This window comes from Cuculus canorus, chromosome 9 (assembly GCF_017976375.1).
Source record: "Cuculus canorus isolate bCucCan1 chromosome 9, bCucCan1.pri, whole genome shotgun sequence".
Classification (NCBI taxonomy): Eukaryota; Metazoa; Chordata; class Aves; order Cuculiformes; family Cuculidae; genus Cuculus; species Cuculus canorus.
In genome coordinates, this window is record NC_071409.1 from 26,113,402 (window position 1) to 26,138,734 (window position 25,333).

The following is a 25,333-nucleotide window of genomic DNA, read 5'->3' on the forward strand; positions in this document are numbered from 1 at the left end:
AAGCTGCTCTAAGGTCTCCCCGCAGCCTTCTCTTCTCCAGGCTGAACAACCCCAACTCTCTCAGCCTGTCCTCACAGCAGAGGTTCTCCAGCCCTCAGATCATCTCTGTGACCTCCTCTGGACTCCTCTAGGACTCATCTCTTTGACCTCCTCTAGGAAGGACAGATCCATGTCCTTCCTAGTCCTGTTGATCTGTGCTGGGCTGGTGTCCCACATGTCCTTGGTGTCCTCCTGGAGAACCATATGACTTCTTAGATTTTGGATGGGGAGAGCGGGGAGGTGCCTGACCCCCATCACTGCCTGGTGGGGCACGGCAGAGTCCTGGTGCCTGCACGCCTGGGAGGATTCAGCTGAGCTCAAGCCCCCCCGGCGTTGGGGGATGCACGCATGAGCACGGCTCAGTCCCTCCGAAGGCGGCTGTCTCCCACATTCGTTAGTGATTTGAAATGCCAGCGAGGAAAGCAGACTGGCTTTTCCTAAACACACGGAGCTGCTTTACAGCTCGCCTTGGGCTGCCAATTTTACTCAGCACTTTTGCAGAGCAGCCTTCTCCTGCAGCTCCTGCTGAGAGGAGGTTGGCAGCGCTGCCTCGGGTCCCAGGGCTGTTGGTGATGGAGCACGGGCAAAGCCCAGGGCTCTGAAACCAGGTCCTCCAGGTCCTGCCCGCTGGAGAGCCAGCGTGCGGGTGTGCTGGTTGCAGTGGCTGGTGGAGAAGCGATGCTGCCAAGGGAGGTGTTGAGAGCGAGGCAGAGAGGGCAGGCAGGGCTGCAGGCAGAGGTGTGGGGGAGACGTCGCTGCCTGCATCTCATCCTGCCTCTCTGGAGAATGAGCTCTGCTTTCTTGAATCACAGACCGTAAACCACCACCTGTAAAGGTGAGCTCCGAACACGCACAGCATCTTCATTTCATTAGTCGAAGTTTGGCAAGCAAGGCTGCAGCGTGGGCAGCTGCGTCCCACAGGTTCTCCCCAGTCCCAGGGCCAGGACCCCCCTCTTCAAGCATATGCCAGTCCCCAGTTCTTCTCTGTGGCCCCCAGTCCTGCCCCGGGCATCCCAGACAGTCGTTGGGATGAGTGCCCGAGCTCCATCCTCAGCAGAGGGACAGCAGAGGGACAGCAGAGGGCTGGGGGCAGCAGGAGCTGTGTTGGCACCCTTCAGAGAGAGCATTTCACAGTTAACAGGGCTGGAGTGTCCAAGAGCCTTTTAAATTGACATCCCCAGAGATCTCCGCCTGAAGGTGAGGGCTTAACGTTTCCTCCCCTTGATCATTTTTTCCCGGCTTTCCCTTATTGCTCAGTTTTGGAAGGACCAGTGTCCCTCCAGCCTCTCCAGCACAGAGGACACCCAGCCAGGAGAGCTCCTGGGCCATTTACTGTTTGTGTGGAGATTTGTAGAGCAATACCCTTCTCATTCTCCATCCTGGCACCTCCTGGAGATGCCAATAGGCAGCCCAGGGTAGTCTCCAGGGCTGCCAAGGGGTGCTAGGAGGCACCCAAAGCCCCTGTAGGGGTGTCAGGGTAGGGCACTGCAGCCAGCCGGGAGCAGCAAGCACAGCCCAACTGCATGTGGGACATGGCCAGGCTTTGTGCTCAGCATCATCCCTAGAAAACCTGGGTCTGGGGAGTGCTCTGGGCTTTCCTTGCCCAGCACTGTGGCTTCACTCTGGTTCTGCACTCGTTTTTAAACAGGTAGGAGGAGGAGGACCCATCCCTGCTGGGCAGCTTTACATGTATGTCCTGCCCAGCACGCCGTCCCCCTCCAAATCAGGAGGAAGGCAGGCACAGGTGACCCCTTCCCAGGCATGGAGGAGACCAGAAATTGTATATCCAGCAGATAAACTCATCTCCAGCACAGCAGGAGCTGCGGTCTAAGGGCAAAGGTGCCATGCTTGGTGCCGTGCTCAGTGCAATGCCTTTGTCTCCCTAGACTCCACCAAGAAGCTCAAGGATGTCCTGGAGGAGTTCCAGGGGGACGGCGTCCTCTCGAGGTACAACCCTGAACAGGTATGACCGTGTCCTCTCCAGCCTCTTCCCATCCTGCTTCCAGCTCCCAGTCCCCTGGCTCCCCAGCCCAGCTCCTGCAGCCGGGACAGGGCAGGTCTGTCTGTCCATCCCCTGCCTCTCCCCACGGCTGTGCTCCCAGGACTGGGAAAGATGCTCCCACAGAGGAGGAGCCGCATCCCCCCCAGCCATCCTGGGGACCAGGGTTGCCATGCAGCCATCCCATCCCTTCTCATCCCTTCTCATCCCTTCCCTTCCCATCCCTTCCCATCCCATCCCATCCCATCCCATCCCATCCCATCCCATCCCATCCCATCCCATCCCATCCCATCCCATCCCATCCCGCCCATGCTGGCCAGAGGCTGCATTGTTGAGAGCATCTTGGGGCATCTCCAGGAGGGATTTACCCTCTCTTACCAAAGCAAATGATTTTGCTCTTGCTGCGGTGGGGGCAGGAGAAGGCCCTGTGCCTTCTCGCTCTCGCCTGGGGAAGGCTGGGGTTATTTTTTCCACGCGGTGCTTTTAGAGAGACCTATTAGTGTGCCAGCAGGACAGAGCCTTTCACAGGCCATAATCACTAGAAATGAGGCAAAATGTGAAAAATCAGCGGGCTGAGTGCAGCAAGGAGGGGCAGCTATTCAAGCACACCGCAGGACTCTCGCTCCGGCTGCAAAATCCATCGGGAAGGCAGCGTCCCAATGTGCTGGGGATGCCCAGCGGGGAAGGAGGGGGCGAGGAGCCCCCAGAGGTTGGGGGTGGGTGGGCTTGGAGGGTCCTGCTGCTCTGTGCCCTGCCCGGGGGAGTGGGAGGCTTTCAGGCACAGCTCGTTACACCCCTCTTCCTCCGACACCCTTGGCCTCCTTTGGCTGTGCCAGAAGGTCTGGATTCGGTTCTTCCATCGTCTTCTGCAGCCTGAGCACCCGGCTCCATCAGAGCCCCTTGCCCAGCGAACTGCCCACCCTCTGCGGGGATGGCAGAGCCTTGGGCAGACCCGGTGGCTGCTGTGCTGCTGCTGCCAAGTGCCGCCCCACCACGGCTCTGCCCTTTCCTGCCACTCGCCAAGCTCCTGCCCCGGCTGCTGCGGCTCCTGTCCCTGCTCGGAGCGGCACTGGGCCACGGCAGCGCCGGCAGCCGGCCGGGCACTGGGGACCACAGGACCTGGGACCTCTGGGTCCCTTTAGGTTATGTCCCACCACTGGGAGCTTCGAAGCTGGAGGTTTTGGGGAGGGCTCTGCAGCCCCCGTGCGAGGGGGGCAGAGCATAGACCCCTCTGCCACTGGCTCTGTGCCCCCGTGGTGTGCCCGGGGCACCTCATGGAGTCATAGAGTGGTTTGGGGTGGAAAAAGCCCACCCAGTTCCAACCCCCCTGCTATGGGCAGGGACACCTCCCACTGGATCAGGGGTTCCAAGCCCCATCCAACCTGGCCTTGAACCCCTCCAGGGATGGGGCAGCCACCACTGCTCTGGGCAACCTGCCCCCCCCCCCAACATGAAGAATATCTTCCTAATGTCTAGCCTAAATCTTCCCTTTCCAATTTAAAGCCACCCCCCTCATCTTGTCACTCCATGTCCTCATAAAAAGCCTCTCCCCAGCTTTCCTGGAGCCCCTTTCAGCACTGGAAGCTGCTCTAAGGTCTCCCCACAGCCTTCTCTTCTCCAGGCTGAACAACTCCAACTCTCTCAGCCTGTCCTCATAGCAGAGGTGCTCCAGCCCTCGGATCATCTCTGTGGCCCCTCTGGACCCATTCCAACAGTTCCATCTCCTTCTTATGTTGGGGTTTCCAGAACTGGACCCAGGGCTCCAGGTGGGGTCTCACAGAGCGGAGCAGAGGGGCAGAATCCCCTCTCTCCCTGCTGCCCGCACTGATTTGGATGCAGCCCAGGATACACTTGGCTTTCTGGGATGCAGCCACCTTCATCCTCTTCCTCTGTCTCCTCCCCAGCCCATCGACTACGAGGGCTTTCGCCTCTTCATGAAGACCTACCTGGAGGTGGACGTGCCCGAGGAACTGTGCCAACACCTCTTCACCTCCTTCAAGCGTAAAATCTGCCAAGCCTCTCCCGAGCCCCAGCGCCAGAGCCCCAGCGTCTCGCAGCCCGGCACTCGCGGTGAGCCAGCCTTGTCCCTGCCGCCCAACCGGCACGGCGTGGCGTGGTGGCATCTTGGGCTTGCTCCCAGGGGACAAAGGCTGTGGGGTGGCACTGGGGCCATCTGACAGATGGGTTGCCAGGTTCCCTGCGCTGCCCCAGGGAGGAAAGGACTTTCCCTGGCCTGGAGACCATCTGGGCGCCGTTGCACTGATTCCTCCCTTTCCTCCACGCATTCAGAACCCAAGTCACTCGATGCCAGCTTCTCCATCCAGAGCGAGGTGGCCTGCACCCCTGTCACAGGTACTGGTGTGGGCGGCGTCTGAGTACGCAGCTGCACCCAGAACAAGGGATTTGTGCTGGGCCTCCAGCTTCTGCCTCCAGAGTGGATTTGCATTGCGTGGAGACAGTGGCTGAAAGGACTTTGAATTGCAAAAGAAAGTGGAGAAGCCTCCCCGGGTGCTCAGCTGCTGCATCGGGCTCAGGAGTAGCTCTGGCCAGTGGTGGAGGACCACATCGTCCCCACCTCATCTTGAGCACCATGATCATAGAATCAGAATCACCAGGTTGGAAAAGACTTTTTAGCTCATAGAGTCCAACCCTTCCTATCTGCCGCTAAACCATGTCCCGAAGCACCTCGTCTGCCCGTCTTTTAAACCCCTCCAGGGATGGCGATTCCACCCCCTCCCTGGGCAGCCTCTGCCACTGCCCGATGACCCTTTCTGTGAACATTCTTTTCCTGATATCCAGCCTGAGCCTCCCCTGGTGGAGCTTCAGGCCATTCCCCTTGTCCTGTCCCCTGTCACTGGGGAGAAGAGCCCAGTGCCCTCCTCTCCACAACCTCCTTTCAGGCAGTTGTAGAGAGTAATAAGGTCTCCCCTCAGCCTCCTCTTCTCCAGGCTAAACACCCCCAGCTCTCTCAGCCGCTCCTCGTCAGACGTTCTCCAGCCCCTCACCAGCTTCGTTGCTCTTCTCTGGACACCTCCAGAGCCTCAACATCCTTCTTGTGGCGAGGGGCCGGAATTGAGCCCGGTACTCGAGGTGTGTCTCGCCAGTGCCCAGTGCAGGAGCTGGTGATGGATGGCCCCGGGAACTGGGAGCGCTGTCAGGAGCTGCTGGGACAGGCGGGAGGGTGAGGGGTCACCTGTGGTGCCCCTCAGAGAGCCCTGTGCTGGGATGCCAGCCTGTGTTGGGGCTTGCACAGAGGATCCTGGGGCTAGTGACTGGCACCCAGGCAGAGGGCTTGCCGGGCACAGGCACCCTGGTGTCACACTGCCCACGGGCATCTGTCTGCTTTGCAGGGATCAATGGGAAAACGCTCCGAAATGCCCTGGGACGACACCCTCCGGAGCCCAAGAGCTGCCACAGCAACGCGGCTGAGCTGCAGCCCACATCCCTCACGCCGGCATCAGTCCCCAGCGCCTCACCCAGCTGCTCCAGGTCATCCTCTCAGAAGTCTACCACCGGCACCCCTTCTGCTCACAACTCCTCGGGCTCTTCAAAGATCTCGTCTGGGTCCGTGCTCAGCCCTCAGTCGCCAGGTGAGTGTGGCCGGGGCTCCATGGGGTGCATGGGCAGTCTTTCCGAAGGCAGGGACCCCCGCTTTGCCTCGGCAGGGTGCTTGGTCGGGTCCCCGGCGCAGTGGTGGTGACCTTCCAAAGTCGGCAGGTTCCTGGCGTTTTGATACCTTTGCTTTGCAAACTTAAGCTGTTGGTCCTGTCCCGCAGTGCCTACACCAGTCAATGTCTTAATTACCTGGCAGCAGCTCCTAGCGAGGGGGGCTCGGAGCGGGGATCGGAGCGGTGACTCACGGCTGCCTCCAGCCCAGCTCCTGCCAGGCACCAGGGAGGGGAGCGCTGGGAAGGGCCCCTCTGCCAGGAGCAACCATCTGCTGAAAGCTGCTGTCAGTGCCAGCAGCCGTAAGCGTGGGCTGTCCCAGCACGCTGGCGAGCTGTCCCGCCACCACTCGAGCTTCTCGCTCCTTCTGGCTGCGTGTTTGTCCCCAGCCGGGCACATGCCCTGGACTGCCACCACTCATTCTGCCCACGCTGGTGCTGCCAGAGGTGTGGGGGACTGCACCCCAGGGACCAACTGGTCGTGTTTAGCCCCACTCCTACGATGTCACCTGCCCTACACCCCCTTTGTGTGCCCAGCCCTGCTCCTACGATGTCTGTCACCCAGCCCCGCTCCTGCGATGTCCCCCATCCCTGCATCCCCTTTGAGTGCCCAGCCCTGCTCCTGCGATGTCCCCCATCCCCGCATCCCCTTTGTGTGCCCAGCCCTGCTCCTGCGATGTCCCCCAGCCCCGCGTCCTCCACACATTGCCCATCCCACCCCAAGCGGTGCCCGGCCCCGTTGCTGTGCTGCCAGCGCCGTGTCCCAGGCAGGGATGGCTCCTTGTCCCCCTGTGCCTTCATGCCCCGCTCCTGCCCGCAGGCACGAGGAGCGTGGAGAAGAGGTTGCCCTTCAGCCTGCGCAAGAGCCATGGCTCCCAGAAAGCCGCCCCTCCGCCACCGCCACCACCCCTGGCCCCAGTGGTCCACCTGAAGGACATCGTCTGCTACCTGTCCCTGCTGGAGAGGGGACGGGCAGAGGACAAGCTGGAGTGTAAGTGGGACCTGGGACACAGCGCGGGGAGTGGGGAGCGGTGGCTGGGGTGGGGGTCACTCAAGGAGAGGTGCGGGGCTGGGTGTTCCTGCTCGCTCCTTCATGCTGAAACATTAAAACCACTTGGGAAAACCGCTCGGTATCGTCTCTCTGCTCCCGTGTGGGGCAGAGGGGCAGCTGGGACGGCTGCGGCTTCGCTCTGATACCCCCCAGCCTGGTATGGGCTCAGATCTCATCTCACCTGGGCTGAGCCACATTCAGCTCGGACCCTGCAGCCGGGGTGCCCTGGGCTGGGCTCTAACCAGCAGGCGGCTTCTCTTCTGCCTCCAGTTATGTTTCGCCTCTACGATACTGATGGGAACGGCCTCTTGGACAGCTCGGTAAGTCTTGCCCTTGGGAGAGAAAGCCAGGGCTGCGCAGGGGACAGGAGACACGCAGCACCCTGTTGGGATGCTCTGGGGGGGTGCTCTGAGCTCACCGGGCTCTGGGAAGGGGGGAGGAAGGCAGAGCCAGAGTGGGGCTGGGGGACGCACACCAGCATCCAGCAGCAGCTCCAGAAAATCCACCTGCCAGCAATTGTAGCTCTACATCAGGTCACGGTGTCCCAGGAAAGGAAAACTCATGCACAGCCCCCTGCCCTGCGATGTTTTCTCTTTGTCCTTTGGGACCCATTGGAAATAAAGATCTGTTTTATCAGGGAAGTTTTTCTGAGGGAAAGCCCAATGCCGATTTTCTGGCAGGTTTTCAGAGGAGAAAGCAGCGCCCACCAAGAAGTAGGGGGTCAGTGCCCCACTGGTCAGACTGGGGTCCAGGGCAGCCCTGGGTGCATCGGGATGGAGACCTGCTACGTCCCCAGTGAGACTGGACACGCTACTTGTGCCCAAAGCTATCCCTAAGTGCTGGTGGTGGTTGTTTTTCTGTGTTCAGGAGCTGGATCGTATCATCAACCAGATGGTGCACGTGGCTGAGTACCTGGAGTGGGACTCCACCGAGCTGAAACCGGTGAGTGCCAGCGCTGGGGCCACCACAGGAGCTCTCGGCAGCAGCTGGAGTTCACAGGTGGCATCGCTGTGTCACCACCGCTCCTCACTCCTCCAGATCTTGAAGGCAATGATGGAGGAGATCGACTACAACCATGACGGGACGGTGACGCTGGAGGAATGGATCCGGGGTGGCATGACCACCATCCCCTTGCTGGTCCTCCTGGGGATGGAGACGGTGAGTGTGCACACGGGGACCTCTTTTGGCTGCATCCAGCCACCCTGCCTGCTCCTGAGGAAATCCTAGGGCTGGGTGGCGATGGAAGGTGTGCAGGGACCACGGGAGGGCACCCTACCCCCGGCAATGCACCGCAGCCTGTCCGGCACCGCACAGCCCCGAGCTGTTCCTTGCAGACACCATCACCTGCCTCTGCTGACCAGCTTTCCTCCCCCAGATCTTTACAAACTTGAGTTTTCAGCTGTGATTGTTAGCAGCTGCCGTGCCCGAGCAGGTTGGACTCACTCCTTGAGGTCGTAAAACACTCCAGTTTGGAGAATATTTAATCAAAAAATAAGATGAGCGCCTGAAATGCCAGCTTCTCTCCTGGGGTGGGCTTCAAAGAGCAGGACTGGTGTGCTTTGGGACTCCCCTCATTTCCTTGTGTTGTTTTCTCATCCTTTTGGGCTTCATAGAATCATGGAATGGTTTGGGTCGGAAAGGACCTTAAAGCATATCCAGTTCCACCCACTGGACCAGGGTGCTGATAGCCCCATCCAGCCTCACCTTGAACCCCTCCAGGGATGGGGCAGCCAGGACTTCTCTGGGCACCCTGGGCCAGGGCCTCCCCACCCTCACATGAAAACAGTTCTGCCTGAGACCTCATCTCAAACTCCCCTCTTTCAGCTTAAAACCGTTCCCTCCTTGTCCTATCCCTGCCCTCCCTGAGAAAGAGACCCTTTCCTGGAGCCCCTTTCAGTGCTGGAAGCTGCTTTAAGGTCTCCCCACAGCCTTCTCCTCTCCAGGCTGAACAACCCCAACTCTCTCAGCCTGTCCTCACAGCAGAGGTGCTCCAGCCCTCGGATCATCTTTGTGGCCTCCTCTGGACCCGCTCCAACAGCTCCATGTCCTTTGTTTCCTGATGGTGCATCCGTAGTCATTGGGTGATCATTTGCAGGGAAGATCTGGGATTTTTGCTCCCCGGTGCCCACCCTGGTGCGCTTGCTTCCCACACAGAGGCAGGGAGTAGGCTCCTTCCAGCAGGAATGTTCAAGAAAACAGGAAATTCTAAGTGGCTCCTGCAAAGCCAAGCCCGCGTGCCTGTACCCAGATACGCTTTAGTCACCCCATGGTGGTGGTGGCCCCAGATATGCAGTCACCTCCTTGCCATCAGCCTCTGGCAGAGCATTCCCATGGCTGGGCTGCACCGAGGGGCTGTGCAGAGCCCGAGCGCGGTACCAGGGGTGCCAGAAGCTGGATATACCCTGGGATCAGGAGGATGGAGGGGGAAGGATGCTTGAAGAACATCTGGGAGTGACCCCGCCCAGCCATCGTTTCTCCTGCCCTGCAGAACGTGAAGGATGATGGGCAGCACGCTTGGAGGCTGAAGCACTTCAAGAAACCTGCCTACTGCAACTTCTGCCGCACCATGCTGCTGGGGGTCCGCAAGCAGGGCCTCTGCTGCTCCTGTGAGTCTGAGCCGTGGCCCCTTGCCCCACTGTTGCACCCCCAGCCTGGCAGCTCCCACCCTATCCCAGTGCCCCAGGGAGGGGGGTCTGGTCCGGGTCAATGCTCATCTCTGCGAGTGCCCAGAGTGAGCGAGGAGGGGGCAGCGCCCATGCCAGGGGGTGATGCTCACCACCTTCTCTCCCACCAGTCTGCAAGTACACTGTCCATGAGAGATGTGTGTCCAAAGATATCGCCTCCTGCATCAGTACCTATGTGAAATCCAAGAGGAACACAAGCGTGAGTAGGCGGCTGCCGTGTTTCTGAGCCGACGCATCTCCCTCTGAGCCCTGCCAGAGGCAGCACCTCCGGCAGCAGCCCCCTTGCTCTCCTACCCTGGTCCCCTATGGTTTTCTCTCCTGGGATTTGCCTGTTGTGTCCTGGGCATCATCTTTTAGGCATTCCCAGCATCCAGAGCCTGGTGGGATGCCCAGCCCTGAGGTTTGCCGCAGCTCTGGGTGGGCAGTGGTGTCCCCAGTGTGCTGCACGGAGCAGCCGGCGGGGAAGGCAGCTGGGACAGGGGCTGCTTCGGATCGGTCACCATCCCTTGCCTGACCCGTCCCGCTCCGACATCACGGTGCAGCCCTTAGTGGGGAGAGGAGAGGCTCGTGGGTGGGTCAGGGGGGTCAGCGCTCACCCCGTGCCTTGCAGGTGATGCAGCACACCTGGATCGAAGGCAACTCCCCCGTCAAGTGTGACCGATGCCACAAGAGCATCAAGTGCTACCAGGGGATCACCGGCCTCCACTGCGTCTGGTGCCAAGTCACTGTGAGTCCACGGGTGTCGGGGACAAGGTGCACCCTGCAGCACCGGCCGAGGGGCAGCAGGGGCTCGCAGATGGTTTGACGTCCTCTGCCTGATGTCCCTCCTTCCCATCTCCTCCAGCTCCACAACAAATGTGCCTCCCACGTGAAGCCAGAGTGCGATGGGGGCCCGTTGCGGGACCACATCTTGCTGCCTTCCTACATCTGCCCCGTCGTCCTGGTAAGTGCCCTGGTAAGGGACCTGTCTGGGCAGCACCACAGCCAACCTGGCTTCCACCGGCTGCCGGCGCAGCCTTCCCGGGGCAGCGCGTGCATCCGTGCCTCTGTTCCCCAAAGGACAGGCAGTCCCACTGCCGGAGATCTCAGGGTGACTCCCCTGCCAGCACCAGCCCTGAGGACAACCAGGGCTTCAAGTTCAACTCCACCACGGTGGACGGGCAAGGTCTGCAGGTAGGTTCCTGTGCTGGGCTACCAGTGAGCCCCGCAGCAGCCGGGCATCCACAGCGACCCTTTCTGCCCTCCAGATCAGCCCCCGGCCGGGGACACATCCCCTCCTGGTGCTTGTGAACCCCAAGAGTGGAGGAAGACAAGGGGAGCGGTAGGTGGGGTCCTGCCCGGGGAGAGCACCCTGCCGGGGTCAGGGGCTGCTGGTCCCTGTCCCAGCAGCTCTCTCGGCAGCAGTATCGCCTCACTCCTCTCTTTCCCTAGAGTCCTCCGGAAATTTCACTACCTGCTCAACCCACGCCAAGTGTACAACCTGGACCGCGGCGGGCCCGCGCCGGGGTATGGAGATACTGCAGCTGATCCTCTGCTCCCTCCCGCCAGCCCCTGCTCCTCCACCTCACCCCTTGTCTCTTCTGCCTTTCTCCAGGTTGAGCTTCTTCCGGGACACTCCAGATTTCCGCGTCCTGGCCTGTGGAGGGGACGGCACAGTGGGCTGGATCCTGGACTGCATAGGTAAGCGAGGAGCAGTCGTGCTCCTGCAGAGCATCCTTGGTGGTCCCAATATTCCCTCAGCAAGAGCGGTGGTCCTGCCACCAGCATCGCCCCTGGGCTCCCTCCTGGGATGTCAGGCAAGAAGGGACATGGAGAGGATCAAGGAATGAGCCCTTTCAGCCCCAAACCTCTCTTTCTCCTTGAATTGCAGACAAGGCGAATTTGGTGAAGCACCCACCGGTGGCCGTCCTGCCCCTGGGGACGGGCAACGACCTGGCCCGCTGCCTGCGCTGGGGAGGAGGTGAGGCTGGGCCAGCATCTCCCCGGGGTGGCCGGCCAGAGGGGACCATCTGGGTGGATGCTGTCCTGCTGTGGGAGTGCTCTGTGGCTCAGGGCTGCGTCTCAGCCCTGGCATCTCCCGACATCACCTCTAACGCCTTCCAAAAAAAAAGCAGCCACTGCTTTCTAACTTCCCCATCAGCCAGGTCGTACCCAGCAGCATTTTCCAGCTGGGACAACCATGCCGTTAGCTGAAATCTGCCACTGCCGCACGGACGAGCTGGGCATCTCGCTGGTGCCCCAGGCTCCGCTGGGTGCTCAGCACCCAACTGCCTCCATCCCTACGTGACATGGCTGTGCTTGCCTTCATCCTCCTTCATCCTCCGCTTTCTTCCCTTTCCAGGCTATGAGGGAGGCAGCCTAATGAAGGTCCTGAAAGACATTGAGCACAGCACAGAGGTGATGCTGGACCGCTGGCAGATAGATGTCATTCCCAGTGACGGAGAAGCCAATGGAGATCCTGTCCCATCCACCATCATTAACAACTACTTTTCCATCGGGGTGGTGAGTACTGTGGGGCAGATGGTGGGTCCTGAGGGCAGCCCAGCACGTGTGTTTCAGCTAGAGACCGTGCCCAGACTGTGCCATGCCCACCAGAGCCGCCCGGCCACGGCAAAGCGGAGGGAAGAGCTCTGGAGGCCAGCAGAGCAGGGGAACTGTCACCTGGGTCTCCTCAAACTCACCCAGATCAGCAGATTCCCGGGGACGTTTCCCACTCAGCCAGTGGGAAATGCCTTGACTGCTGCGAAGTCACTGGAGTGATCCAGCCCGGTGGGCGCAGTCGAGGGATTCCAGCCCCCCATGCTTCCCTCCCTGTGTCTTCCTAGGCTCATCCTCTTCCGAGCCAGCCCTGAGTTAATTCCCAGGAGCAGGATGATGTTCCTGGTGATGTTCCTCAGAGACCATGAAGGCCTTCCTAAGCGTTTGGTGAAATTCAGCATTTAAGCTTGAGTCCCCCCAAGCCAAGGACTCTCCCTCCCTGCTCTTCCTTGCTCATGTTCCCAATCTCCCTCCATCTCCTGGCATTGTTTTGCTGGTTTAATTGTCATTTGTAATGCATAAACAGGCATGGAATCTCTTCCCAGCTGGGAATGTTGCAAGAGCAATTGTGCAAGTAGTTTAAATGAGGTTCGGGAAAGTTTGAGATCCCGGGGACGGGTTGAGATCTGCTGGACGCCCCACCTGAAGCTTTTGCTGAGATGGCACCCATCAGCAAAGCCCTGCTTTGGTGCTCGGACCTGTGTTCCCCCATGTTTTCCTAAGCCAGGAGGGTTAGAGAGCCTGGGAGGATGGGAGCCCTGTGCCACGGGGGCTTTCACCAGCGCCAGAGGTCAATCCTGGGAGCAGCAGAGCTTTGAGAAAACGGCAAAGTGGAAAGGACTTCTCTACCCAGGGCCTTGCAGCATTTTTGTGCTGGGCCATGGGTGCCCAAGCAAAGAAGGATAGAATGGTTTGAGTTGGAAGGGACCTTAAAGATCATCTAATTCCAACCCCTGCCATGGGCAGGGACACCTCCCACTGGATCAGGGGCTCCAAGCCCCATCCAACCTGGCCTGGAACCCCTCCAGGGATGGGGCAGCCACCACTGCTCTGGGCACCCTGGGCCAGGGCCTCCCCACCCTCAGCGTGAAGAATTTCTTCCTAACATCTAATCTTAATCTTCCCTCTTCCAATTTAAAGCCATTCCCCTCATCCTATCACTCCAGGCCCCTGGGAAAAGCCCCTCCTCAGCTTCCCTGGAGCCCCTTTCAGCACTGGAAGCTGCTCTAAGGTCTCCCTACAGCCTTCTCTTCTCCAGGCTGAACAACCCCAACTCTCTCAGCCTGTCCTCAGAGCTGCTCCAGCCCTCAGATCCTCTTCGTGATCTCTTCTGGACCCATTCCAACCGTTCCATCTCCTTCTTATATTGAGGATTCGAGCAGTACCACCACAACGTGGGTCACACAAGCGGCAGCGCTGTGGGATCCTCCAGTTTCACATCAGCTCCGAGTTGCGCTTCAACGCCCCTCACTCTGCGCACGGCAGCTGCCGCCCTGCCGGGGCAGCGTCGGCGTGCAGAGTTCTGGGGTGTCCCCGGGGCCCCACTGGTAGCTCTTCCTCCCCCCTTCCCTCAGCATCACCTCTGTGCAGCCCCCCTGTGATGAGGGAAGGAGGCCAAGTGCACTAATTAGTTCTCGCCTAATGAGCCTGGTCAAGGCTTTGCCAGCAGCCTGGCTGAGGGCACCTCCGTCACCACGGGGGGCCGGCGACAAGGATGAAGAGCAGAACCCCCTTCTCCTGGCGCGTTCCCGTGGGGTGTCCTGCTTCCCTGCCAGACATCCATCCCTGCGCTCCCTCTCCCCGCAGGATGCCTCCATTGCCCATCGCTTCCACGTCATGCGAGAAAAGCACCCCGAGAAATTCAACAGCAGGTAAGGGCTGCCTGGGGTCCCCCTGGGGACACGCTGGGGACACGGGTGGGGGCAAAGAGCCGGGCACAGCGCGGGGCTGGGCTGCTCCGGGCCCCAGGCAGGGCGGAGAGCTGCTGGAACTTGGCCACGCACCCAATTACATTCATTCATGCTTTATAATTAGCGATGAATTCCAGGACCGGCAGGAGCAGGCCGGGCAGCGAGGGCAGGGCAGGCGGCAGGTTGCAGCTCGCTCCTGCCGTGCTCAGGGTGTGTGGAAACAGCAGCAAGAGCCACGGCGTCCAGCTCCGTCCCTGGGTGCAGGAATGCTTGTTGGGAAAACCTCAAATGAAGCAAAGCATCCTCCTCTGCTCTGAAATTCGGCTCTTCCTTCACGCTCTGTGCAGCGGTCGATGCAGGAGATGAGCAGTGCTCAGGGGCTGCCTGGAAGGGTGCAGGAGGGTACAAAGCAGGGTGCTGAGGTAGGGGACGTCCCCTCCGTGGTGTACCCCAGCCCTGGGGACCTGTTGAGAGAGGACAGCCCATGTTCAGTGCTGCTGAGAGCTGGTGGAGGCACCCTGTCCCATGCCAAGGGAGCACCCAGCACCTCCAGGGTGTCAGAGCCAGGTCCTCCTGAGCCACCCCCTGTCCCTCAGCACAGCTCCCCGGAGCCGTGACGCCAGTGGTCCCTCCTCACATTGGCTCCTGCCCTCCTCGATGGCTCCTGTCCCCATCCCAACAGCGACAGAAAGGCTCTGCCAGCCCGTCCTGCTGCCGGCTGCACAGCTTCTGAGTGGGATGCTGATGCCACTCCCCAGTGGGATGCTAACGCGTGTCTGTGCCGCAGGATGAAGAACAAGCTGTGGTACTTCGAATTTGGGACGTCAGAGACCTTTGCAGCCACCTGCAAGAAGCTCCATGACTACATCGAGGTGGAGGTGGGTTTTCTGGGCTGCTCCCTGGCTCCAGCTGCAGCACAAAGGCTTTTTGGGAGATGTCACTCATGGGTTCCTGGCGCAGGGCTTTTGGTTGTTGGGGAGAGGGTGTCAGGGCAGCTTTGACCCCTTACGGCACGGGAGGATGCCGTGTCTGGCAGGACCTGCTCTTCCACCACGCGGTGCTTGCTGCAGAGCCAGCCAGCTGCGGGCAGAAGAATAGCCCTGTATTTTCCCCCCTTTCCAGCTGTATTCCAGAGCGTGCCTGGAATATTCTCTCTGTAAACTCTGCTTCTGCTCCCAGCCCTCGTTGGATGACATGGAAACAGCCTTTAATTAGAGCGGGGAGGAGGGCGCACGGTTGCTAAGAGCGCTGTCATTTCTCCGCTCATGCTGGGGGGTTTGCGCTGCGCTTTGCTATAAACTTCCGCCTCTCCTTACCTCGGGATAAATGACCCTTTGATAATTTAGGCTTGAGGGCGAGGGGAGGAAAACGTTGCTTGCTGCTAAGGGCTGGTGCAGGTCTGAGCAGGCAGTGGGTGCAGGGCATGAGTTGCTGGTGGTGCAGCGTGTGCAGCAGGGGCAGAGGATCTTCGAAGCCTGTTTCTAGGCAGGGATTTTCAGCCTTTCCAAAAGCCTAAAGTCCGTAGCTATGCCCTTGGCAGCTGGTGGGAAGGGGCAGGAGCAGGGGGCATGGCCATCTCAGCCCCTCAGTGTCCCTGGGGCAGATAAAGTCTGTGCCTATCGGGCTCGATGCTGCCAGAGACGGTGCGAGGTGTCCCATGCTCCTTGCGCTTGCCCACCGAGCCCATGTTGGCACTGGTTTCGACAGGAAAGTGTTAATCCTACAGTGTTTGAAGTTGAAAGCCGCAGCCTGTCCTCCCTCCAGCTCCCAGGCAACTGTCAGCCTTGCAGAGAAATGGCAGTTTTGTTTTGGAAATTGGCACTCGTTCCCCTACCGCTCCTGGAAATGAATTTGCTTTTTCACCAGCTGCAAATTTCTACTTCCAGCATCGCTGCCAGCGCGCAGTCAGCTGCCCCTGCTCAAAGAGCCCATTGTAGCTCACTGGCGTGCTAGCAGGGAGGCTGCGCGGCGAGGAATCGCTGCCTGCACGTGTGGGTGTGGGCAGGCGTGGGCAGCCGGGCTCTTGCAGCCCCTGGGCAAGAATGGGCTCTTGCTCTGAAAATCCCACAGCCCCAGGCAGCCAACCTGCCCCATCCCATCATAGTGGAGTTGGTACCCACCAACCTGCCCCATCCCACCACAGCAGGGTCGGTACCCACCAATCTGCCCCATCCCACCGCAGCGGGGTTGGTACCCACCAACCTGCCCCATCCCACCACAGCGGGGTTGGTACCCACCAACCTGCCCCATCCCACCACAGCAGGGTCAGTACCCACCAACCTGCCCCATCCCACCATAGCGGGGTTGGTACCCACCAACCTGCCCCATCCCACCACAGCGGGATCGGTACCCACCAACCTGCCCCATCCCACCACGGTGGGGTTGGTACCCACCAACCTGCCCCATCCCACCACTGCAGTCAGGTGCAATGTTCAGCTGGGAGGCGTTGTCCATCCTGCGAGGAATCGAGCCCTCTTGCTCGGTACGCACTGTTCAGAGCGTTAGCGTCTGTTCCTACAGTTCATAATATCATTGAAATGTATTGAGGACGAAAGGATTTGCATCCTTTGCAAGCCTCGGAGAGACAGCTCTGCACTCCCAAACTACAAGATTCCTGCCTTTTGCTTTCAACGCCAGGCTAAAAATAAGACCACGGAACACCAAGGGAGAAAGAACAGATCTGAACATACAGGGATATTTGCTCGGGTGTGCACCCGGCTCCACATGCGTGCTGCCAGTGTGCTCGGCACTTACCAACAGGGTATTTAAAATAGGCTTGAGACAGGCTGGGGGACGACGTGGTTGGGAGCAGCCCTGGAGAGAAGGGTTTGAGGTGCTGGGGAATGAGAAACTCAACATGAGCCGATAACCTGTGCTCACAGCCCAGAAACCACCCGTGTCCTGGGCTGCATCCAGAGCTGTGGGACCAGCAGGGAGGGAGGGGATTCTGCCCCTCTGCTCCGCTCTGAGAGACCCACCTGGAGCCCTGGGTCCAGTTCTGGAGTCCTCAGCACAGGGAGGACACGGAACTGTTGGAATGGGTCCAGAGGAGGCCATGGAGCTGGAGCAGCTCCTGTATGATGACAGGCTGGGAGAGTTGGGGTTGTTCAACCTGGAGAAGAGAAGGCTGTGGGGAGACCTTAGAGCAGCTTCCAGTGCTGAAAGGGGCTCCAGGAAAGCTGGGGAGGGGCTTTTCCCAGGGGCCTGGAGTGACAGGATGTCCAGTGGGAGGTGTCCCTGCCCGTGGCAGGGGTGGGACTGGATGGGCTTTGAGGTCTCTTCCAACCCAAATCATTCCATGACCTTCACTCTGCTGGAGCAGAACAACAGGAGTCAAAGCGGCAGTGGGGGTTCATCAGCCCATTCGTATTCCTCTTGGCAGAGCAAGAGAGGGCAGAAATGCTGTTTGCATCACTGAAATGCAAGGATGAAAATGTGCTGGTATTTGCTGAAGTGTCGCATGGCAGGGAGAGAGCAGATGCATCAAGGAAAATACAAATGCTCTAGAGAAAATACTCTGGAATGGGAAGCAGCTGCTTCCTCCAGCGGCTCTAGAAAGAGGATCCAGCATCCTCTGGGTAGCATGCAAGTGAGATCTCCAAGCATCTCCATGCCTGCTGCTTCCAATCCTTAGGGAAAGCCACAGGGAACAGATATTTCACCTTTTACAGGGACTTTTCAGCTGGGCAGTCCTGCTGTGTGACAGCAAAGCCCAGGATACTGGTTCCATGCGCTGCCTTGTGGTTTTCTCTCCAAAACTGACATTTTTTTTTTCCCTCTGACACCTTTTCTATCATTCCCTTCCAGCCTCATTCCTAGCTTCCAAATTGTCCTTGAAGACAAACTAATTTGAGTCGGTTTCTGAGCAGCCAAGCTTTCCGGTTCTTTGAAGTCGGTTTGAAGAAGGGGAGGTGGGGAACCATGTGCTGGAGATGCTTGGATGGAGGTCACTCCAGGGCCGTGGGGGCATTGCTTCCCGTTTTGGGTCACAGCACCAACCTCAGCGAGGTTTTATGTGCTCTGGTAGGAAATTGGCTTTTCAAACCTGCTTGTCAGACACGTAGTAAAATTCGTATTGAAGCAGAGGGGAAAGCAGCCCAAGGAAGGTGAGAGGGTTGTCAGCCCCAGAAAGGAAAGTTGAGGGTTATTTGCACCTCTGTGCTGCCCGTGCCACCCTGGGAGCATCTGGTAGCTGCTTGGAGCATCGTGCTCCTCCAGCCTGACGCTGCCCGTGTGCCCGGCAGTGCGATGGGACCCTGATAGACCTGAGCAACACATCCTTGGAGGGCATCGCCGTTCTCAATATCCCCAGCATGTACGGCGGCTCCAACCTCTGGGGAGAGACCAAGAAGCAGCGTGGTTACAACCGGCTGGGCAAGAAAGCGCCGGAGAAGCTGCATGCCACCGTGGTCACCGACGCCAAGGAGCTCAAGTTCTGTGTGCAGGGTGAGCAGTGGGGTCCAGCAGCGGTCGGGTTGGGCGAGCAGTGGGCTTTGCACAGGGAAGCTGGCAGACACCCGCCCTGGCTGCAGCTCGGGGCATGTGGCGTTGGAGCACCAGCACTGGAGGGGTTGCTGTCATCTCACTGCCTTTTGGGGTGCCACGGTGACCCCAAGAACTAAGCTGGAAAGGAGAGCGGCTCTGCCCACCTGGGTATGGCCCAGCACCGTGTTCTTGGGGCTGGCAAGGCTGTGCCCGTGGTGACCAGAAAGGATGTGGCTCCTGCTCCTCGCCTCTGCCCGACATCTCCCAAGGGTCACAGCTTGGGGGTGCCCGGCTGGGACCCCTCGCTTGTGGGCATGAGGCTGGTGAGCCGTCGTGCCTCGCGGGGCTGGCAGGCGGCCGCTGTGGCGCTGGGCACCCGCTGCCGCAGAGGAGGAGCCGGAAACGGAGCCGCAGAGCTGGCACCGATGGCTTTTGTAAGCATCCTGCCAGCCTCCGCTGCAGCGCTGCCAGCCTGGCTGCGGGGTTTTGGGAACAACACGGTGCTGTGCCCCATCCAGCACCTCGCACCCGCTGCTGTGGCCACCGGAGCCGTTCCCGCGGGCGCGGGCAGGGCGCGGGCAGCCCCAAGTGCTGGCAGGGTTCCCCAGCAGAGAGCAGTGGGTTAGAAAGCAGCCAGCAAAATAGGCAAAGTGCCCATATTTTCCACCCACCGCCTCTCCCAGCCCAAGGCTGGGGTGGGAAACATTCCACTCGCCGTGTGGCTGCCAGAGCCGCAGTGTCACCGGCCATCCCAGGCTGTCCCTTGCCAGGGGAACCCATGGAAACGGGCAGCAGGGAGTGGGGCAGAGCAAAAGCCAGTTCCAAAGGTGGCGAGAGGCAGCGAGGTTCCCTGGGCACATCCCTACTTGCCGGAGAGCATGGGAGGCTCGGGGGGCTCCTCCCGAGGAGGTTTCTACCACTGGACCCTGAAGGGAGTGAGAGTCGGAGCGAGTTATCCCAGTGTCGTGAGCCTTTGCTGGCAGCCCAGAGGGGCAGGAGGAGCTGGGGAGAGGGGTGATGTCCTGGGATTTGAGCAGAATTCCCCCTGGGGAGGGTTCTGCCATGCATCTCAGCTCCCCGAGGGGCTGCAGCGCTCCAGGATACCCAGTTTGAGGAACGGGGGGAGTTGTTGTCTGCCGCTGTTTCATAAAGCATCCAAATAATCCATCGAAGGGCTGGTGGGGATCCGGGCTGCCACGGCCAGGGGCTGGTTCACACCAGGGGTGGGTGGTTTTGCTCCAGGGATTTTGGACAGCAGCGTTGCCCAACACTGCCAGCATCCAGCTGGGTGGTCTTGGGGCACAGGGGACTAGGGGACACGTCCCCACAGTGCCACCAGCCCCGCTGCCCCAGGGAGTGGCCAGCAGCCCCGCTGTGCTGGCCCAGGGCGTCCCTGAGGATGGGGGGCTGACTCGCACCCCTCTCTCTTGCAGACCTGAGTGATCACCTCCTGGAGGTGGTGGGGCTGGAGGGCGCGATGGAGATGGGGCAGATCTACACGGGGCTGAAGAGTGCTGGGAAGAGACTGGCCCAGTGCTCGTCCGTCACCATCAGGTACTCATCGCCATCCCCTCTGAGCACCCGATCGATGGTGAAAGCTGACATCTGTGTCACCCTGCCTTCCCTCCCATTGTGCCTTGCAGGACGTCCAAGCTGCTGCCCATGCAGGTGGACGGGGAGCCCTGGATGCAGCCGTCCTGCACCGTGAGTCCTGGGGAGGGGGACAGGGTGGGCAGGGGATGGGGCACGGGGGGTGGAACAAGCAGGAGATGGAGCACAGCATGGTGGGGTGTCCGGGAGATGGAGCACGGGGGGCAGGGGATGGGCATGGGGTGGGGAGGGGACGGAACACAGCAGGATGACTGGGCAGGAGATGGGGCATGGCAGGATGGGGGTGGACAGGGAATGGAGCACAGCAGGACAGGGTGGGGAGACCTTGGAGCACGGCAGGCAAAGCCTCTGGAGCTGGAAGGAGGCTCCTGCTCTGGTGGGGGGTGCAGGGACCAGCCACCCATGAGCCCTGCCTGCAAACATCAAGATATGGAGCCACGGGGACAGAGACCCTCGTCCCTTGCCAGGCGAGTGGGCAGAGCAACAGCTCTTCTGGGGGGGGTTTGTAGTGGGGTACCCCACCATCCAGCAGACAGCTTGCCTGGAAGAGAAATCCTCTGCCCATCCCAGCGCTGCCTGGATGTGATTCCGGAGCTGCTACTCCAGTGCAACAAAGCATTTCATGACCCTGTTTGGGAGCAGCTCCTCACCCCGGTGCTGGGTGCTGGGTGCTGGGTGCTGGGTGCTGGGCTGCTCCCGGCTCGCTTGGGTCCCTCACCAGGGGAAGGTCCAGAGGGGGCTCAGAGCCTGGAAGCTCATTGCTGAGCTGGGTGCTTCATTTCTTTTTTAGGTCAAAATTACACATAAAAGCCAAGTGCCAATGCTGCTGGCGCCCCCGCAGAAGAGCAGCTTCTGTTTCCTCAAGAGGAGAAACCGAACTCGAGATTAAGCAGCGTGCGAGGAGCCACAGCCCAGAGGCACACAGTGTCCCGGACACCCACCCGCTGAGGGGGGGGGTTCCCCAAATCCCTGCTCTGTGATAGGGAGAGAAAACTGCCTTCCAAGCCCAGCAGGGATGATTTGTCCTGGGAAGGTCTCGGAGGCTCCTTCCTAACCACCACAAGCGTCTTCTCCAGCCGGGATGGAAGCGGTGGGCGAAGGCAGGACCCGTGCAGGGAGTGTTCGCCAGAGCAGCGCTAGGACTGGGAGGGTTTTTTTCCCATTTATTTAAATGACTCCTTCCCCCCCGCCCCAGCAGGGCTGCGAATGAACGTGCTCCCAAGAAAACGCCAAGCTTCACTTATTTATTTTTCATCCTCTTGAAGGACATCGATGTTTTGCTGCACTGCCTTTCTGTCCACCAACCCCTGCGCATTGGAGAAGTTATTTATTTTCTTAGCCTAGAGGAGACGGTCTCTGCCATGGCTTTGGAAAGCGTTTCTGAGAGGAGTTTTAAGCAGATGCAAAGCAGCCTTCGGTGCCGGCCCTGGGAGCCACGAGGGACAAACGTGGGGTGGAGATGGTGTTTCGATGTGGAAATGGCAAAAAAAGGGATTGGGGGGGGAGCTGCCGATGTTGGGACCTCTCCGTGCCCCACTTCTGGGCTTTGTGTTCATATTTATGTATTTATTTAGCAAACTTTTGGGGGACTTTGGGCATCACCTTCGTTTTATGAGCCCGGGTTGGACGCAAAGACCACTTCCCTTCTCTGCTGGCTGTCCCCATGGCTGCACCCACAGCACCTCCTTCCATGTGGACTTTCCTCTCTCCCAAAGCCTGCCAGCCTGCGCCAGGGGCTGGGGACCCTGGGCACAGACATCCAGAAGCTCTTCTCACTTGAAATTGTCCTCCCACTAGCTTTTCACACACCGCCTCATGCTTCACCCGGCCGTTGCTCTCCTGGTTGCATCCAGTGCTGCCTCCGGTGCCGCGGGATGGCTGCAGGGAGCCAGGTGGAGCGGTTGCACCTTGGATTCTGCCCAGCCAGGTCTCCCCCTGACCCACCCTGAAGCCGAGGAGCTTCGTGGATGGCCCTGCCAGCGCTTTGTCTGCACCAGCACCCACTGCTTGCCACCCAGCCGCTCCTCTCCTCCTTGCCCAGCCGCCTGCCGGAGTCTGGCTGGGTGCGCACTCGGTGGCCTCACCCGTGTGTCACCAACCAGGGGATGCAGCATCTCCCCGGGATGCGATGGGGACCAGAAAACGGATGAATGCACGGAGGAGGTGGGGATCTGGATGTGTGCTCCCAGGAGGCAGCAGGACAGCCCCTGGAAAGGGCTGCTGGGTGGCTCCTGCGCGGGCAACACCCAGCTCCTGGAGCAGCCTCCGCTCCCAGGCAGCTCCTCTGGGGCTGCTGGAGGCCCCTCGGCTGCTCTGAGCAAGGCGAGGGTGACGTGTGCCCTGTGGGTGTTGCTGCAGGCAGGAAAACCATTGTTTGTCCGCACTCTGCCCCTGGGAATACCCACAAGACAAGCCACCCTGTCCTCCCCGGCGACCCAGCGCCCTCATCCCTCCTCGTGCTGCAGGTCCCCATTCAATAGCAAAGCCTTGGCCGTGCAGACGGTGCTGCCATCATTATGTTTCAGAGTGAACAGTGAGCTGAAGGGGAGCTGTTTTTTCCCTGCCCAGGCAGTGCTGCGGGGCACCCGTTCACACTTAGCTCAGGGCCGTTCTGGCAGTGGCCGTAGGGCCCTGCTGGCACGGGAGGAGGTGGCAGCACCCCAGAGGAGCCCCAGAGTGCAGGAGGAGACTCTGGGGAGCTGCCACGGCTCCCTCTCCTCCTGCCCTCAGCACCAGCAAGGCGGGGGCGAGCTGGGAGGCGCGTTTTGCTGTGCTGCACTCCCAGAAAAGCAGTGGTGGGAGCTGGGAGGCTGCTGGAGGGAGCCCAGCTGGCAGCACGGAGGTCACTGCGGCTCAGCAGAGCCATGACCTGCGTCCGTGGGCACACTCCACCCCCTCTGCATAAATCTACCCTCCACCTCCGCACCTGGGGCAGTCGTTAATGAGTAACCGGGTGAAAGCGTGTGGGAGCCGGGCCAGATAAACCCTGGGACCCATGGAGAAGCAACCTCTGTTCCCCCAGCCTCTCCGTGACAGCAGCTCCCGCGCTTGGGGAGGGTGAGAGAAGGAAACCACCATCGCCAGAGCTTTGCTGGCAGGCAGGGCGATGGGTTTGGTGGGTGGGATGACAACACACAGGATCAGCGGTGTTTACAGCAGCAGGTTTGGCTCCGTTGCCCTGCCCGCTCAGCCTCAACCAGAGGTTTTATCCCAGAAAGTGTCTGTGTGGAATCAGGAACGGTTTTCCCCACAGCCGTGCTCCTTGCACCTGGTCACGGTTTGCTGAGCTCCGGGCAAAGAGCAGCACTCGGGTCTCTGCCGTGTTTTGCCATCGGTGGCGGAGCTCAGGGAAGCAAGTGGGCACCGTGCCCACACCAGCGGATCGCGCTGGGGTGAGGAGCGCTCCTTTGGGCTCAGAGCTAGAGGGGAGCACTGAGACCCATCCTGCAGGGCACGGGGATCACAGAGCCACCACCCAGGTCCAGTGGGACAATGACACACCAGCACTGTCCTGCCAAGAGTGATGGGCTCTAATAGACATCAGCTTCTGATGGCCACGGAGATGGTCCCTGCCACCCGTGCCCGTCTGCCCCCGTCACGCCAAAGCCATGCTTCAACGAGCCTCACAGCTAATGACCTCCTGAGTCGAATGGGGCAAAGGTCTCCAGCCCAGGAGGGGACCCGCCGGGGCCAGGACATCAACCCAGCTGTCCCTGGCTCCATGGAGGAATACACCATGCAGCTGAGGGGCACTCGAGGCTCTGAACCCCCCTGTCCCCATCAGTGTCACCCGGCTCAGCCCCATTTGTCCCCCCAAGACTGTGGGACGGACTGGAAGCCCCCAAGTTGGGGAAGTTGTGGCTGCCCCATCCCTGGAGGTGTTCAAGGCCAGGTTGGATGGGGCTTGGAGCCCCTGATCCAGTGGAATGTGTCCCTCCCCATGGCAGGGGTGGAATTAGATCATCTTTAAGGTCCCTTCCAACCCAAACCATTCCATGATTCTGTGAAACATCCACAGACACAGGCACTGGTGCCCATGTGCAACACCCTGCCAAGCCAGCACCGTGATGGGGGACCCCAAAAGCCAGGAACCCCTGTTCCCATGGGAGCCCCAGCCCTGTCCTCCCGCTGTGTGTGTAGCCGTGGTTGCCTGCATGGAAATGGCATCAGTAGCGTAGCGCGTGTTGCCGTGTACACCCGGACTGCTGTGGGCTTGCCTCAAATAAAGATGGTGATGAAACACTGGGCTGGTCCTGGGGTTCTCTGGCCAGGGGAGGGGTCCCCACCTTTGGGGGCTGAAACAGGAGGTGACGCTTTGGGGCTGAAGGGTGTTCTCAGCGGCAGCACGATGGAGCAGCACTTGGTGAACACTGCAACCGGCTAATTTGGGAGCCTGCAAAGTGTTTTTTTCCTCTGAGCAGGCTCTAAATTTAGCAGGCGCCGGTTGCCATCCCCCCTCCCAACCCTGACTCTCCGGGGGCTTCTGCTTTCCCAAGGGCACCCCTGCGGCCACCCACCCACCTGCCCCACGGCCGCGCTCGGTCCCCATCATCTCCCTGTGCTGAGTGGCTTCAAAATGCCCAGGGGTGCTGAGCAGCCAGTGGCTCGTGGGGGCCACAGCCACCTTGGGGCAGCGGTTGTGCCCAGCTCCGCGATGACCCGGCTCGTCCCCAGCAGGTTTTGTCACCTGCCTGCCCGTGTGTCATCAGCTAATTTTACCAGTGGTGATTTAATCCTGGTTGCCTGCGTGCAAGGGGGGAAGTGGGAGCAGCAGCGCCTGCAGAGCCCCCCCGGGAGCGGCTCCGGGTGCCAAGGACACCCCGTACCCTCTGCGCTCTTCCCCTCCTCAGCACGTGGGCACCCGGTGGGCAGCGCATCGCGGCAGCGTGTTCACCCGGGACAAATGGCAGACAAGCCACCTGCCACCTGCCACCACCACCGCCGTCATCCCTGGGGAATGGTGGTGGCCCTGGAGGACATTGGAAGCTCAGCAGTACAACTCACCAACAGAGGAATTCCCACTATCAGCCCAGAGAGGTGCTGGGCACCTCTTTGCTCATGACCTGAGGCTGAAGATTCCAAAGTGGTCAGGTAAACCCTCTACCAGGGGCTTCCTAACCCTCTGGAATCATCCCAGCTTCCAAGCAGAGGCTCCTCTCACTCCCAAGCTAAGAAGAGCAGTATTTAACTGAGCGATCTCCCTTGGTTTTCCTTTCTCCACCAAGAATTTCCCCTTCTCACTCCACAATGACAGGAGGCCTCCACATGCTTCAGTTGTCCTGTGCAAACCGCTGCACCAGCTGTGAGCGGCCACTGGCAGGGTCACCAATCTCAGTTACAGATGGGGAAAC

At 60.1% G+C, this 25,333-nt stretch overlaps 1 protein-coding gene across 1 annotated transcript in view; it reads left to right on the forward strand.

Annotated features, from left to right (window-relative positions):
• Positions 1-20,912, forward strand: part of LOC104065255 (diacylglycerol kinase beta) — a 28,957-nt gene extending 8,045 nt beyond the window's left edge. Inside the window, exons 3-26 of the mRNA XM_054074792.1 lie at positions 1,926-2,002; positions 3,943-4,108; positions 4,328-4,390; positions 5,389-5,628; positions 6,524-6,694; positions 7,025-7,074; positions 7,622-7,696; positions 7,793-7,912; positions 9,243-9,360; positions 9,549-9,637; positions 10,049-10,165; positions 10,283-10,381; positions 10,498-10,611; positions 10,686-10,759; positions 10,870-10,944; positions 11,033-11,118; positions 11,309-11,398; positions 11,780-11,940; positions 13,783-13,847; positions 14,674-14,764; positions 18,131-18,332; positions 19,805-19,925; positions 20,015-20,075; positions 20,773-20,912. Of these exons, the coding sequence (XP_053930767.1) occupies positions 1,926-2,002; positions 3,943-4,108; positions 4,328-4,390; positions 5,389-5,628; positions 6,524-6,694; positions 7,025-7,074; positions 7,622-7,696; positions 7,793-7,912; positions 9,243-9,360; positions 9,549-9,637; positions 10,049-10,165; positions 10,283-10,381; positions 10,498-10,611; positions 10,686-10,759; positions 10,870-10,944; positions 11,033-11,118; positions 11,309-11,398; positions 11,780-11,940; positions 13,783-13,847; positions 14,674-14,764; positions 18,131-18,332; positions 19,805-19,925; positions 20,015-20,075; positions 20,773-20,871 (2,624 nt within the window). The 3' untranslated portion in view covers positions 20,872-20,912. The remainder of the gene's footprint in view (positions 1-1,925; positions 2,003-3,942; positions 4,109-4,327; positions 4,391-5,388; positions 5,629-6,523; positions 6,695-7,024; positions 7,075-7,621; positions 7,697-7,792; positions 7,913-9,242; positions 9,361-9,548; positions 9,638-10,048; positions 10,166-10,282; positions 10,382-10,497; positions 10,612-10,685; positions 10,760-10,869; positions 10,945-11,032; positions 11,119-11,308; positions 11,399-11,779; positions 11,941-13,782; positions 13,848-14,673; positions 14,765-18,130; positions 18,333-19,804; positions 19,926-20,014; positions 20,076-20,772) is intronic.
• The last annotated feature ends 4,421 nt before the right edge of the window (positions 20,913-25,333 follow it).